The sequence below is a fragment of the Panthera onca genome, chromosome B3, assembly GCF_046562875.1.
Source record: "Panthera onca isolate mPanOnc1 chromosome B3, mPanOnc1 haplotype 2, whole genome shotgun sequence".
Taxonomy (NCBI): Eukaryota; Metazoa; Chordata; class Mammalia; order Carnivora; family Felidae; genus Panthera; species Panthera onca.
Window position 1 is genome coordinate 51429207 of NC_138344.1, and position 14550 is coordinate 51443756.

The 14550-nt window shown below is 39.7% G+C and overlaps 1 protein-coding gene across 1 annotated transcript in view; it reads left to right on the forward strand.

The window, feature by feature from the left end:
* Window positions 1–4988, forward strand: part of ONECUT1 (one cut homeobox 1) — a 42137-nt gene extending 37149 nt beyond the window's left edge. The window contains exon 2 of the mRNA XM_060618486.3: window positions 1278–4988. Within this exon, the coding sequence (XP_060474469.1) occupies window positions 1278–1570 (293 nt within the window). The 3' untranslated portion in view covers window positions 1571–4988. The remainder of the gene's footprint in view (window positions 1–1277) is intronic.
* Window positions 4989–14550: the final 9562 nt, after the last annotated feature.

Here is a 14550-nt window from a genome sequence, read left to right on the forward strand (position 1 = left end):
ATACCCCATCTGCCTGTCACTGTTACTGGAGCTCATGTCAGAGTAGAGCCAGCCAGAAATGGAGAAAGCACTGGCTGCTCCACAGTGCCTATGTAGGGGGCTGAGAGGCAGCAATCTGATTGGAGTCAGGGCATAGGAGCCTTCTTAAGTTGTATTAGCATAACCAAAGCATCATTTTTATATAGGTTGTGCAGTTATTTGGGGATGGCTATAGACATTGATTGATGATGGAAATTAGGAGTGGGTGGAGTGTGTTATTAGCAATGTAGCCCTTAGTGCCTCTTTGGCAGGTGGAAGCTAGTGAGCCATATTAGCCCTCAAAGAGGAAGTATGGCACCTGAGATTAGGAGAACCCCTGATCCAACACCAAACCATGGGGGCCCAAAGGCCACATTGGGATGATACACCAGAACAGTTCTAGCAGCCAAGAAGCATGATACATGATGCAGGACCAAAAGGCATGAGAGGAAATAGGTCTTCTGAGTGGGAGATGAGGTAGGGGAAGAAGGAGACTCCAACGGCAAAAAGGCACAGAGAAACCCCAAAAGGGAATGTGCCTAATATGACAGGTTTAGCCCCAAATGCAAGGAAGCAGGCTTCACACCTCCCAAAGTCCTGGTTCCACTAAATAATCAGTAGAAAACTGATGGGCACGGTAGCATGCTATATACAGAGTTTTCTTACATACGGAGTTGCCTCGGAAACAAAAAAGATCAGAAGGATAGCAAATGCAATTCCTTTTTCTATTGTTTTCAGACTCTCTTAGGCTCTTAGTATTCTACCAGAAGCAGACCGTAAACCCCTTGAGGGCTACAACCACATCTAGGTAATAAGACTTTGTAAAGCATTTCAGTTAACACAAACTTATGCATGTACTATTTCATATATCCTTACCACAACCCAGCAAGGTAGGTTTTTTGCAGATGATGATACAAAAATTCAAGCAATGAGTTTGTTTTGTCAGAACAATACAGAAAATACATTCTGCAGATGAGGAATCTGAGGCGCTGGTGGTGTTAATTGATTTACCACTTACCACGGACAAAGAGTTGATGCTTATAAAGCCAGGACCCACACCCAGGACTCGCAGAACCCCACCTCCTAATTCTCTATCCTTATATTACACTTTCTTCCCAGCCCAAAATGGTGCTAAAATTAGAGGTCAGCAGTCACAAAGTGGTCCATGAGGAATGGCAAACAAATGCTATTGGCTCTGCCTTTCTACTCTTGAATCTCCCAGGCAAGTTTGTTCTAACACCCGCTATGTTTTTTTGCAGCATGCAAAAGGAAAGAACAAGAACATGGGAAGGATAGAGGCAACACACCCAAAAAGCCGAGGTTGGTCTTCACAGATGTCCAGCGTCGAACTCTACATGCAATATTCAAGGAAAATAAGCGTCCATCCAAAGAATTGCAAATCACTATTTCCCAGCAGCTGGGGTTGGAGCTGAGCACGGTCAGCAATTTCTTCATGAACGCAAGGAGGAGGAGTCTGGACAAGTGGCAGGACGAGGGCAGCTCCAATTCAGGCAACTCATCTTCTTCATCAAGCACTTGTACCAAAGCATGAAGGAACACCCACAAACTAAACCTCGGTGGAAAAGCTTTAAATAAAAAAATTTTTAAAAGACCAGGACCTCAAGATAGCAGGTTTATACTTAGAAATATTTGAAGAAAAAAAAAAGTGTTATTTATAGTCCAAAGAAACCAAAGACTTAGCTCACCTGCATTCTGACTTTGTTCGGAGACACACACTTCAGCGGGGCAACGACTTGGCAAGAGAAAATATGAGCAGAAAAGCACCACTGGATCTCACACCTTCAATCCATGATCATTCTCGCTGTGCTTGGCTGTTTTGTGGTTTGGAGCATAGTGATTTTGAGCCATTGAGTGGACATCTTTTAAGATCAGACTTTCTCATCTGTTCCACTATGCCACGAAGGTGTATGGTGTCTCAGTACTGTGTGTGGGTACGTGAGTGCATACACATACATACACACACACACACACACACACACACACACGCATCACCAGTGGTTAGGGACTTAGGCAGGGCTGGTCTTCAGGAAGGGTTGTGCTATAGGAGTGCACCCAACATAGTGTGGGGTTGTCTGAGTTCATTGGATAGGAGTGTGATTTCGCTCGTCTAGCCTAGCGTTTGAACCTGCCAGGCCCGCAACCTAAATGCAGATTCAAACCCAGCAAAGAAAATTTGAATGACACCTAAACCAGTGCATTCTCTTTGTTTGTTAAGGAATGTTCAGATATTTTTTAAGAAATGAAACAAGAGTCCATCCATTAAAAGAAAAATCACCTAGGTACCAAAGAACACACTTAATATTATAGTGCAGGTATTTTATTGCAATGATTTTAATAACCAAAGCTATTTTTACACAAGATACTATGTAAAGTTATACGTATAAACTGATCTAGCTGTAATACACATGCCACATAGAATCATGACTATTATTTATGACTCTTGAAGCATTTGAAATATTAGTTTTCAGAACTGGCAAGAAAGAATGTAGCTTCAGGGAAGCAATTAATATCAGAACAGAGAGGTCAGTGTAGTATACATGTACATCCAGATGGCACACTCCCTTTCGGGATCCATAAATGATACTTAGAAATATAGACGTGATGCCATAATCTGTTCATAGCTGAGAAAACCTGGGGATTCTTCCAAAGTAGGACCCCATTTATAAATTAGAAAACTAAGTTTAACAGAGCAAACAATTAAATTAGAACATTTGTTCAAAGTAATGCTTTTTTAGTAAAAGACCACTGAATAAAGGATATCATACTTGGGTTAATTTGACTGAAAGTTGCTTTATGCATTTGACACCAAATACCTTTTTAAAATATTTTATGAACACACAAAGCGAGCAGACCAACATTATTATTACAATGAACTATCCGGTATTTGTAACCAAATTGATCTTATTGCCAATCTCAGACATATTATGACTTGAACATCAATAAAAATAGCAGAGGCAACTGAGAAGTGGTGGAACACCATTGAAAAAACCAGAGTTCTAGTGGAAGACAAGACTTTGGGTTCTATTGGCGTAAAGCTATTTATTTCACTAAGCATAGCCTCCAAAGTATACTACATTCTTTCTTGCTACTGCATTAAGCTGGAAATTTTCTAACAGAGAGTCCACTCTCTAACAGGGACAGATAAAACACTAGATCTGAGCTTCCAAATACAAAATTTTCAATTTCTGTTTTTCCAAATCACTTAACCAGAACTGGAGAAATCAAGGAGGAAGAAAAAAACTAATACAGTTGTACTAGCAATACCCAAGTAAATCACTTGCTTCCCAGAAAAATTCTCTCTGAACTCCATTGAATTGTAACTCAAACAAATGGATGTCTTTTGTACTATTAGGTAAAGAATTGGGTACTCTTGGTTAATTAGCACACCTAATTAGAGATATGAAGTGAAATGTTATCACAACAATTAGTTCTTAATTGATATTCATTAAAATGCTAAAGGAAAAATATTGAACCATCTTGACACAAAACCTAACTCCTTAAGGTCAAGTCTCAGCGTCTTGTCTAGGTCTAGAAAGAGACGGGCACCTGGAGAGATGAAACTAAACCAACAAGCCATCTGGATCTCCTTCATGTCTGCTGTAGAATGAGAAAAGCAAACCAACACATACTTCTCCTTTAATGAAATAGTGCATTTGCCTTGACACATTTTGTCTTAGTATTTTTTTTATCTCATACCAAACTCCAGCTTAAAAATTTCTCTTCTAAATATGGCACAACTACAGTTCAGCTATTAAAAGAGAGCATTTCAATGGCCACCCTTAGAGATTTGCTTAACATATAATCTTGTCAATGACATAAACCAAAAGGAAAAAAACTGATTAACTTTTTCACTCTCTCCAGGAATGGTGGGGGCCAGGGGTACAGCTATAATAATATATTTATAATTCAGGAGGGAGGAAAGCCTTATTTATTTAAAACATGAGAATATTAAATGCAGGGACATTCAAGCTGTGTCTACACACAATCTTACCAAATTCAGCTCCCCAGGAAAAACAAAAGTTGAATTCTAACACCATGGTTTTTGCTTCATTTGTGCTACATAACCTCTTCAGATTGATCCAATTGCATTTGACTTTTCAACCAATTATTTTGGTACTGTGTAGACACAGTCTCAGAGAATATTACTACATTTCTAATATTCCCATCATAATGCTTTTTTGAAAAAAAAAAATACAGTGATCCTATTTGCTGACACCAAAGATAATTTTCATACCAGCATTGAATTTGCACCCATTACGCAATTTCAGGGCCTAGAGATATATTTTCTCATAAACAGATGCACAAATCAGAGCCTGAAAAGCAATTTTTTTACTTGACTGTTCAAGTATACTCACAACCTTTGCTTTTTAGAAATCATAACGACAAACTCAGCTTCTCACGAGCAATATACTTGTTACGTCATGTACAACTGATTCTTTATTGCTTCTAACTTGGCATGTGGCATTAATTTATGGCTCAGCTTTCTTAACCTACCACACTCAACAGAGCAGATCACATGCCATTTGCTCATCCATTATTTCTCAATCCTTTTGGAAAATTCACCTAAAAAGGTATCTCATTCTTTCATTTGTATGTTTGTTTCTTCCAGAACTGCACTTCACTTAACATGTTTTGGGGTTCTGTGGGTTTTTTTTTTTTTTTTTTTTTTGGTAGAATGGAAGTTAGACTGTTTTTCACCATAAAGCATTCAGGTCCTCTCATGCCTAGAAGTATCCCTGAAAGGGGGCAAAGAAAGAGAGTGGAAGATGAGAAGTCTGGATACTCCAGAAACCCAGACTTCAGTAAATGTTCAGGTAAATGAATTCTGAATGTCAGGAACTAAGTATTCAGTCCCTGGATGCAGCTGTCATAGACCCCAAAACCCAAAGAGAATGTGGGGAAATTCAGAAATTCTAACTGAATATGTCACTCACTCTGCACCCCCCACCCCCCCAAAAAAAAGCATAATTAATTTTCCAGGACAAAAAAGTAAAAGCACCATGCTACTTTTGGACTCATGCCACTCCCATTGCTACCCCAGGTGAATGATCCATCTTTGCAGGTTAAATGCAAACTTTGCTATACCAAAGAGTCCTAGGACATTTTCACATGAGCTATAAAGGCATTTTCTGTAAGAAAGGTCCTCCCTTCTTTGTACATAAAGGATGAAAACTATGCATTTAGCAAACAAAGAGAAAGCACTTCCCCCTTTCCTATCTAGTTGTTTAGGGTGCATTCAAACACCAGAGGCCATTTTGAGATGCGATTGGCCTTCTGGATTATTCTTGTGGTGTGGTTAGCTTTACAGTACATTTGGTAACTATTTCCTAAATAGTAAGGACAAAGAAGCAGAAGGTAAGAAATAGCTACTTCCACGTGTAAAAAAAAAAAAAAGAAAAAGAAAGAAAAAGAAAAAAAAAAGTGTAAAGATCTACTATTTATAGTGTGAACCAAAGACGCTACCTCACTCGATTTCCATTGGTGATTTTAATCACATTGATGATACCAAAGAATACCAAAGATATTTTCATGCACGGCCTTGGTCTGCAGAGGGAACTCCACCCTTTTCCCTCCCCCACCTCTCCTCCCCTCCTCACTCTTCACTCAGTGTGTAAACTTGTCTTCATTCTTAATAATAATGATACGAAATGATAACAACAACATTAGGAAATACTACTCTTACTATTGCTAGTTCTACTTGTAAATCTCTAGGCAAACATGTTGCAAACTTTGTAAACTCCTAGGATGAGTGCCTTGCTTGAACCAAAGTGTTAAACCGCTGTTGACCTCTCACCTTATACTCTTTGAATACCTCAGCCTCTTAGAAAGGCCACTAATGAAAAAAAAAAAAAGGAATAATTATTCACCGTGGTGCTTTTTCCGTGCAACCATGCAATGAAACTTTCTTTGATACCAAAGGATGACTTTTCCCCCCAATTTCTTGCTGATAAACCAAAGCTCCTCCTCCTCGTTCCCTCTCAAGATCCCCCCACTTCACCGAGCCCCTTCACCAGGCAGGCCGTGCATCACTTTTACCAATTCCTCCAAATACCTCATAGTAATAAAGTTTTAGGGTTATGTTGTATAGAGAGTCTATGTGATAAGGCAGAACTTACTAGTTTGATAATTGTTAAGGTTACTTTAAAAAAAACTTTATAATTCTTATTTATTTTGTAGTTTGTATGTTTGGGATGTCCCCCCGCCACCCTCCCCCCCCCCCCCCCCGCTTTGGTTTGGGGTTTATTTTCTTGGCAGAACTGCTTTGTTGCTCAAGGAAGACTTAATTTCCAGAAATGTTCCCCAGGTGGGTTAAGGGTTGTGTAAAAAAATGCAAGAATGGAATAAGAAATGATTCTTCTTTTGATGGTTACTTATGAAGTTTTTGTGTTTTGTAGTAAATTTGTTTCCACAGGGTAAAAAAAAAAAAAAAAAATATATATATATATATATATATATATATATATATATATATATAATCTCTTTTTTGTGAAACTGGTTCCTATTTTTCTCTATAATGTGCTGTGATTTTTTTAAATTTAATTACATTTTATATGAGCTTATTTAATCACTGCTTTAATTTATGACTGTGTAGTTTTTAAAATGTATATAGTAGAATTGAAACGGCCAAAGCTTTACGTTACAATCTTTTTGTTCTTGATGCTAAGATGAAGCTGAAGGCAAGAGCTTCTCTAACTGCAGGGTGTATCTTCAGCTTCTTAGCAGACACTTCAATGTGTGTTGTGAACACTGCCAGGTTCCCCCCTCAAAACACTTGTACATGCCAAAATGAGTGTTTCATGGTAGTCCTTTTTGTCACTTAGAAAGGAGAAAGGCATTATTCGTGTTCTTCCTTTAATTTATTAATTTTTTTTTAGAAGAGATTATTTTGCAGGTTAGACCTGAAATTCCAAAGAATTTTAGAGTTGTTTAATGTTTCAAAGCACCGGCATTTTGTGAGATACTTTGCTACTTTTTTTTTTTTTAAACCATTCACACGGGTATGAGAAGTAAAGAGTGTAAAAAAACACAGAAAAAAAAAAAATCAAAGAGGCAAGCTAACTTGAATTTGGAAATCCTCTTAAGTTTCACCAAGTTTCTGAACTGCTTCAAGGCAGGGGGCAGGGCAGAGAGGCAATTCTTCTGGCCGAGCTGAGGAAAGTGGAATGGTTTTGTGCCCTGACTGAGAAAGTCAAGGCTGAGAGGCAGCCGGCCCAGCTCCTGCCTGTCTGGCCAACCCACAGGAAAGCAAGACATAATTGCTTAGCCCCAGTTATCAAGGAAAATGTTTCATAGTTACATGCTCCTCTCCACATCCATTTCTTGTAATCTGCTACCTACAGTTACCCTCCCCCTTTGTCCCCCCCCCCGCCCACCACCTCCCACCTCTACCCATCCCCCCCTCAATCACCCCCCAAAATGGCAAGAGCTCTCCTCAAATGTCAGAGTCCTGAGTGCATATATCCCAGCCCTATTTGAGTTTGTCTCTTCTCACTCATCTTCCCACTACTTTTCTTGTCCACACCAGAGATGGTCCCTGCCCCAGGCCCCCTTAATCAAAGCTGTTCAGATTCTTGGCCCTGCTTTAGGTCAACACACACACAATTCTCAGCCAACTATCAGTATCCTCAGAAGTGCCGGTGCCCACTGCTTTGTTTTATTTTGCGGAAATAAATTGCTTCAACTATATGGAATAAATCCATAGATGTAAATACTTTTCCTCTCAATACAAGAATTTTATCTTATTTTCTTTTGCAAGGGTATTAGGGGTGGGGAAGGAAAGGGAGGGCTTAGACTTTGGGTCAAATGTTCCATTTTCTTAGAAACATTTTTATACTCGTTATGTATGTTAATAGGGCAATAAATCTGCTCTGACTTGCAGGATCATTGGTAAGCATTGACTAATTATTTGTTTTTAATACAAATGCTGAGCAGTGAATTACAGAAAGCCCAGGAAAATGGTTGAGGGAGTAGACTTTTACCATCAGCAATGAAACGCTGAACAGAGTTGTATTCACAAGGTCATATTTTCTGTTTCTGTGTTAGTCTTGATTTTCTTTTTGTGGTATGTTCTGCATTTATTACATAATCATTGTGGGCTCATTTTAGATTTGCCGTCTGAACCAAGTGACAAGTATTTTTTAACAAAATAAACTTTAAAACATTGTCTTCCACTTGCTTCGGTAGTTTTCATATCTCCCTGTGTTCCTTGTCCCTTCAGAAGGCAGCCCATGTGTCACTCAGACCTGTCCCCCCTCCCTTCTATTTTCAGCACACCTTTGACCTTCACTATTGTTTGAGTGTGACTCAGTTTCCCTGTTCAAGTTAGCTTGATGGTTTATTATGTAAGGAGGGTGCCTAAGACAATCATCAGGTAAAAAAAAAATTAAAAATAAAATTTTAAAAAGATCAGTAGAGTAGAAAATCTTCCAAGAGCAGAGGGAGTTCTTCCTTAGCAATGAAAAAAAAACAAAAAAAAAAAAAAACAAAAAAAAAGGTAAATACATAATTAAATAATTAATTTAAAAACCTAACCATGAGGGGCTTAGAAGATTTTTTGATAAAAGACAAATGTTGTTGTCATTTTCTTCTTCAATTAGAAAGCAGTGGTAGTTTCTACATTGCATCTGCATTTCAGACTAAATGATTATTGTACCCAGTTATGGTTGTTCGCTAATATTTTGTCTTTCTCTCTCTCTCTGTCTAATGCTTCTTCTGTATTTTTGTGTGTAGCAACAAAAAGTGTAATGCATTAGGCATTATTCTGGTTTGTTTGTGAGTATCTCCTGTACTGCATTAAGGTTTCTTTCATTTTTTTAAGCTTCGCTACTGTTCTCACTTTATGCCGTGCAATATCATCTGCTGTGTTTGCTAAGCAAAAAAAGAAAAAAAGAAAAAAAAGCAAGTGATGATGCCATCATGCTTTTCAGTGTTAAAATGTTTCAGCATTTATGTAGTCACCAAAATGTAGTGAAATAAAATGTTGGATTTTCCAGCACTTTAAATTTAGACAATTCTTGCCTTCTTTTGTTCTTATTCTCTGCAATTCTCAGCAAGGAGCTCATAGTTTTTCTTTGGAGGAAGGGTGAAACTGAGAGGGTGACGTGCTTGAGAACTAACGCCAGTGTCATGGTTTAAAGAAGGGTTCATTACGAGGGAAAAAAGAAAATGGTATTCTCCAGTGGAGCAGAAGGCTGGTTTTGTTTATTTTGTTCTGTTTTGGTTGGTTTTGTTTTTTTAAAGATTTTATGTTCAGGTAATCTCTACACCCAACCTGGGGTCTGAACTTACAACCCCAAGATCAAGAGTCTCATGCTCTACTGACTGAGCCAGCCAGGAGCCTCAGGAGGCTGTTTTTAAATGGAAGTGGGACATTCTATTTGTAGGTGTTAGCCATTTGTATTAACCTGACTGACTTTCAGAAGAAATAAAAATTATTATTAGAGAGAATGACCTTTAAAAGTCCTCATCAGTAAAATACTATGTGTGTGTGTGTGTGTGTGTGTGTGTGTGTGTGTGTATGTGGCTCAAGATCTAGGGGAGGATGGAGAATTAGGATCTTCAATTAGAAAGCAGTGGTAGTCTAGTGATTGATCAAGAGGCCTGGTTCAGGTACAAAAGGAAACTGGGTTTGGAATTCCTGCTATGCTCATTACTAGATTTGTGGGCACATTCTTTAGCTTTAATGATTTAACTTCCCTAAATCTCAGTTTCTTCATCTGTAAAATGGGGATAAGTATCTATATATTTTTTAAATGTTTATTTATTTTGAGAGAGAGAGAGAGCAAGAGTGGTGGAGGGGCAGCGAAAGAGGGAAAGAGAGAGAATCCCAAGCAGGCTCCATGCTGCCAGGGCAGAGACCAGTGCGGGGCTTGAACCCACCAACGATGAGATCATGACCTGAGCCAAAACAAGAGTCAGCTACTCAACCAACTGAGCCACCCAGGCACCCTGTGGGCTAAGTATCTATATTACTGGGTTGCTGTGAGGATTAGATATTACAAGTAAGTAAAAGTATGGTATCTGGCATATGACAAATCTTTAATAAACCTTAGCTGTCTTTATTATTGGTAAATATTTTAAAGTGCAGATATTTTTCTAGTTAAAGAAATAATATCTAAGTTAGGCTTTCCATTTTTTCAATATAAAAGCAAGATTGCTTTCTCAGCATATTCCAGCAATTACTTTATATTTTCCAAAGTTAGGAGATATGCAACAAAGATGTACAATAAAATGTGAATAGGGATTTGCCAAGTGGTCCAATGGGTTGACCCTAAAGAGATGTCCAGTTTAATGTCTAACTTCCAGGACACCAGAAAGGAAAAAGCAATTGCCTGTCTGGAAGAAGTTTTTGAAGGGAAAGTGGACTTTGAGAGTCTCCTTGTAGGCATCCCAAACACTGACTCCTGAAGACTTCAACTATTAGAGTCTTTAGCGGAGTGGAGCTAGTTTGGGTAGATTTGGAAGGCTCCACAGAGAGAACCTAGAGGGTCTAAGAGTACCTGCAGAAGAAATTATAAATGAAGCCCAGGGGAAGAGAAGTCAAACAAAAATGGAAGCCTCCTAGATGGGGTCAGTAGTTCTCTATTTCATTAAATGCTAAAACTAGCATACATACTGGCTGCACATGGCAAATAAATACCTATAAAATGTAATTGGTTTCAAATCCTTCCAAAGAAGCTTTTTCTGGGATGCCTGGGTAGTTCAGGTGGTTAAGCGACCGACTTCGGCTCAGGTCATGATCTCACCGTTTGTGGCTTCGAGCCCTGCATCTGTGCTGACAGCTCAGAGCCTGAAGCCTGCTTCAGATTCTGTCTCCCTCTCTCTCTGCCCCTCCTCCGCTTGCACTCTGTCTCTCTGTCTCTCTGTCTCTCTCTCTCGAAAATAAATAAAACATTAAAAAAAAACCTTTTTCTATTTCCACCCTACTAGGAAGGGTCCTCACCTCCAATGACTACATTCATGAAAACCTGATGCACTCAGTAGGTTTGTTCATGGGCTTAAAGGAAGTGATGGGAGACAATTCACCTTATTCCCTTTTCAGGTGTTTAAAACTTTACTCCCACCACCAACCCTCTAACGTGTTACTACTAAAAGTCTCCACAACCAGGGCATTTACTTCATTCCATTTGAATTTTAGTCAAGTTACCATGGTCAGGACCACACAGTGTTTATTACATCAGCCAGTTCCTTAGAAAACATTAAGCAGGAACATTTTGCCTTTGGCTTCTTGTTTCAGATTTTTTGTTTTGGGGGAAAAGGGTTAGGTCTCAAAGCCATCTTTCCATAAAAACAAGAATTTCAGTAATAGGATATGACATCTTTTCTTAACCAGCAGTCTAAAAAAACACCCAGGGAATGAACATCAGTAAATTTGCCAAATAAGATGTTCCTCACTCATATCCCCCCATCAACAACAATTTGGTATCCATCCAAGGTCACAAGTACCTTCATGGGAGCTATGGGACCCAGCATCATCTACCAAGGGACCCAGGAGGATTCTTGCCCACCCATACAGGGTAGTAAGTCCCAGCTTGTGGACCCTGCAATGTACCAGGAACTGGCTCTAGCCTCTCTTACCCATGGTCCAGGAACCCCTGGAGAACACTATCTTAGACAATTATCCATGAACAACAAAACTTTTGTGGAAGTCTAGGAGTCCAGCAGAGGTTCCAGAACACCATTGGAGCAACAACAACAACAATAACAACAACAAAATGAGTTCAGATGCATTGGAGAGGGTAAGAGGAGTGGTTTGACTTTACCCACATCACTCCTCCCCCAAGAGAGGCCTTCTTAGCCCATGATTTCTCCCACAGTGGAAAGTGAAAGCACATGAGTGAGCACACAACTTCTATAGCTGTGCAGCACAGGGCCAAAGATGCCCATTTTTCTCCCACTGCACCTAGAATACTGAATTGTGAGCTCACACATGGGAGACAGAAGGTGGCTGGCACAGGGGCAGATAGAGCTCTCAGGGCACTAAAGAGACACAAATCCTAATAACCATGTCATGGACTCCATCAAGAAGCTTACCCATGATCTACTGAGGATCCCTCACCCACAAATCTCCCCAAGTGGCCACAGTCATCCCAGCACTACTCAAGTCTCACCCCTCCACACACACACACACACACACACACACACACTCTATAGTCAGTTACCTATGTGTGCTCCCAATAGTAGTGAGAGAAAGCTTTGCAGATGGCTAGGGAGCCCTCACAGAAAGCCTGCATCAGTCCAAATCTTTGGTTGAGGGAAAGACCATAAAACTTGAGCTTTAGCACCACCTTTGGGAAAGCAAAAGGGAGGCTATCAGCACTCAGCCTGGTGTGAAGGATCAAAAGAAGGCACACAGCTTAAGAATTCTGCCACAGGAGGCAGCAAGGAGCTGCCATGGAGCAGGGATATCCATAGAAGGTCTGAGAAAACCTCAGAATCCCCAGCAGGACTCAAGGAAGATATTTCTCTGTCACACTTATTCAGTAAAGACTGGAGAGGGGCACTACAACTTCAAACATGAAGATAGCAATACAAGACTTAAAGGAAGATGAAAATTTGAGGCAACATGACATCACCAATGTATCACAATACTCCTCCAGTAACCTCCCTCAAAAACATGGAGATCTGCAATTTACCCAAGAAAGAATTTTAAACAGCTGTTTTTAGGAAGATCAATGAGCTATAAGAAAACATAGAGGGGTGCCTGGGTGGCTCAGTCAGTTGAGCATCCAACTTTGGCTCAGGTCATGATCTCGTTGTTCATGAGTTCCAGCCCCACATTGGGCTCTGCTGACAGCTCAGAGCCTGGAGCTTGCTTTGGATTCTGTGTCTCCTGCTCTCTCTGCCCGCCCCCCCAGCTTTCACTCTCTCTCTCTCTCAAAAATAAGTGAACATTAAAAAAATAAGTATAACTATAATAATTTACTAATGGATACACAATATAAAAAGAAGTAAATTATGACATCAAAAACATAAATACATGGTAGGTAGCAGTTGGGTCCCACTTTGGCTTTGCTGTCTCTTTGATCCTCAATAAATTTCTCAACCCAGTGTTTCTCAGACTCTGTACATAGATCACCTGGAGTTCTTGTTAAAATGCATAGTCAGATTCAATAAGTCTAAGATGATACCTGAGATTTGGCATTTCCAAAAGGCTTCCAGGTGATGCTGTGATGCTGGTTCACAGACCACACTTTACAAAGCAAGGACTTAACTTCTCTGAGCCTCAGCTTCCTCTTTTGTAAAATCAGGGATTAAGATTTGGAGGCTCTTCCCATTAGAGCACATTCTGATAACCCCACAGGCAGGGCTGGATCTTCAGAGGCACTAAGCACTGAAAAGATTATGATGTACCTCCTTTCACCCACCTCCTCCCTACCATATCCCTAATGTAGAATTCAAACTCAAAATAATACTAAACCTACAGTACACAAAAAGAAATTAAACACATTTTCTATTTTTCCCATGGTAATTACTTTAATGCTTTTCTTAATAGATCAAACATCATAGTCTTTCCAAAATTTGTTGTCACATTTTGAGTGCCCCTGCATGGTTGGTACCTTAAATGTGTGTTTGGTCCACCTAATAGTAACTCATCTAAGCCAAGTCAATTAGCTGGCTCAGAGGATCTCAGGCCATATGCCCAGAACATTCAAGGCACCCAAAGCACTTGCTTTGCTGCACATTATCATCCTCTGGGAAGAGCTAAGACCAACCTGGGAGCTATCTAATCATAAAGTGTGGTAGGGTCCCCTCCCTAAGGAAAGGAAAAAAAAAAACCTCAAGGCAACCTGGCTATAGGTGACAACATCCCTCACAACGATGACGATGACGTTGTAACATGAGACCCCTTAATCAGGCTACATGTTTGTGTGTTACCATATATGGAAGACAAAGAAGTAGAAAATATATAAAAAACTATGCCACGTGGCATTCAGGGCTCAGTTCTTTGGGTACAACCCAACTGAGCAGTGCCAGCAGGAATAAAGTTGCTTCCTGGAAAGAAAAGCCTCAGTGTCACGAGTCTGTGTTAGAATCCTGCTACAAAATGAATTTTTTGTTTACTAACTGCAATTGTAACTTATATGCCAGGTACTTTCTATGCAAACATTTGCTTGCCTCCTCTGCCTATGCCTTACTCAAGGATTGCCCCATCTGTTCTCAGTTCCATAGCACCTAGGGTTGCCATATACAGCTATGCCCACCAGAAGGAGGTGACTGGGGATCCTATAAAAATTCTCCTTCCATCAGGCCAAGGCATTGGCTACACACTGTTATGTTAGATTGCCTCCTTATATAAATGTTCACTATAAAGGGGAAAGAAAGATAATTTAGTCTTTCCTCTAGCATAGTAATTCTCAACTAGGGATGATTTTAGTCCCCATGCAATACTAGCAAACCAAATTCAGCAACACACAAAAAGGATGACATACCATGATTGAGGAGAATCTATCCTAAGAATGCAAGGTTGGTTTAACATGTGAATATGCATTAATTTAACATACCATCTTA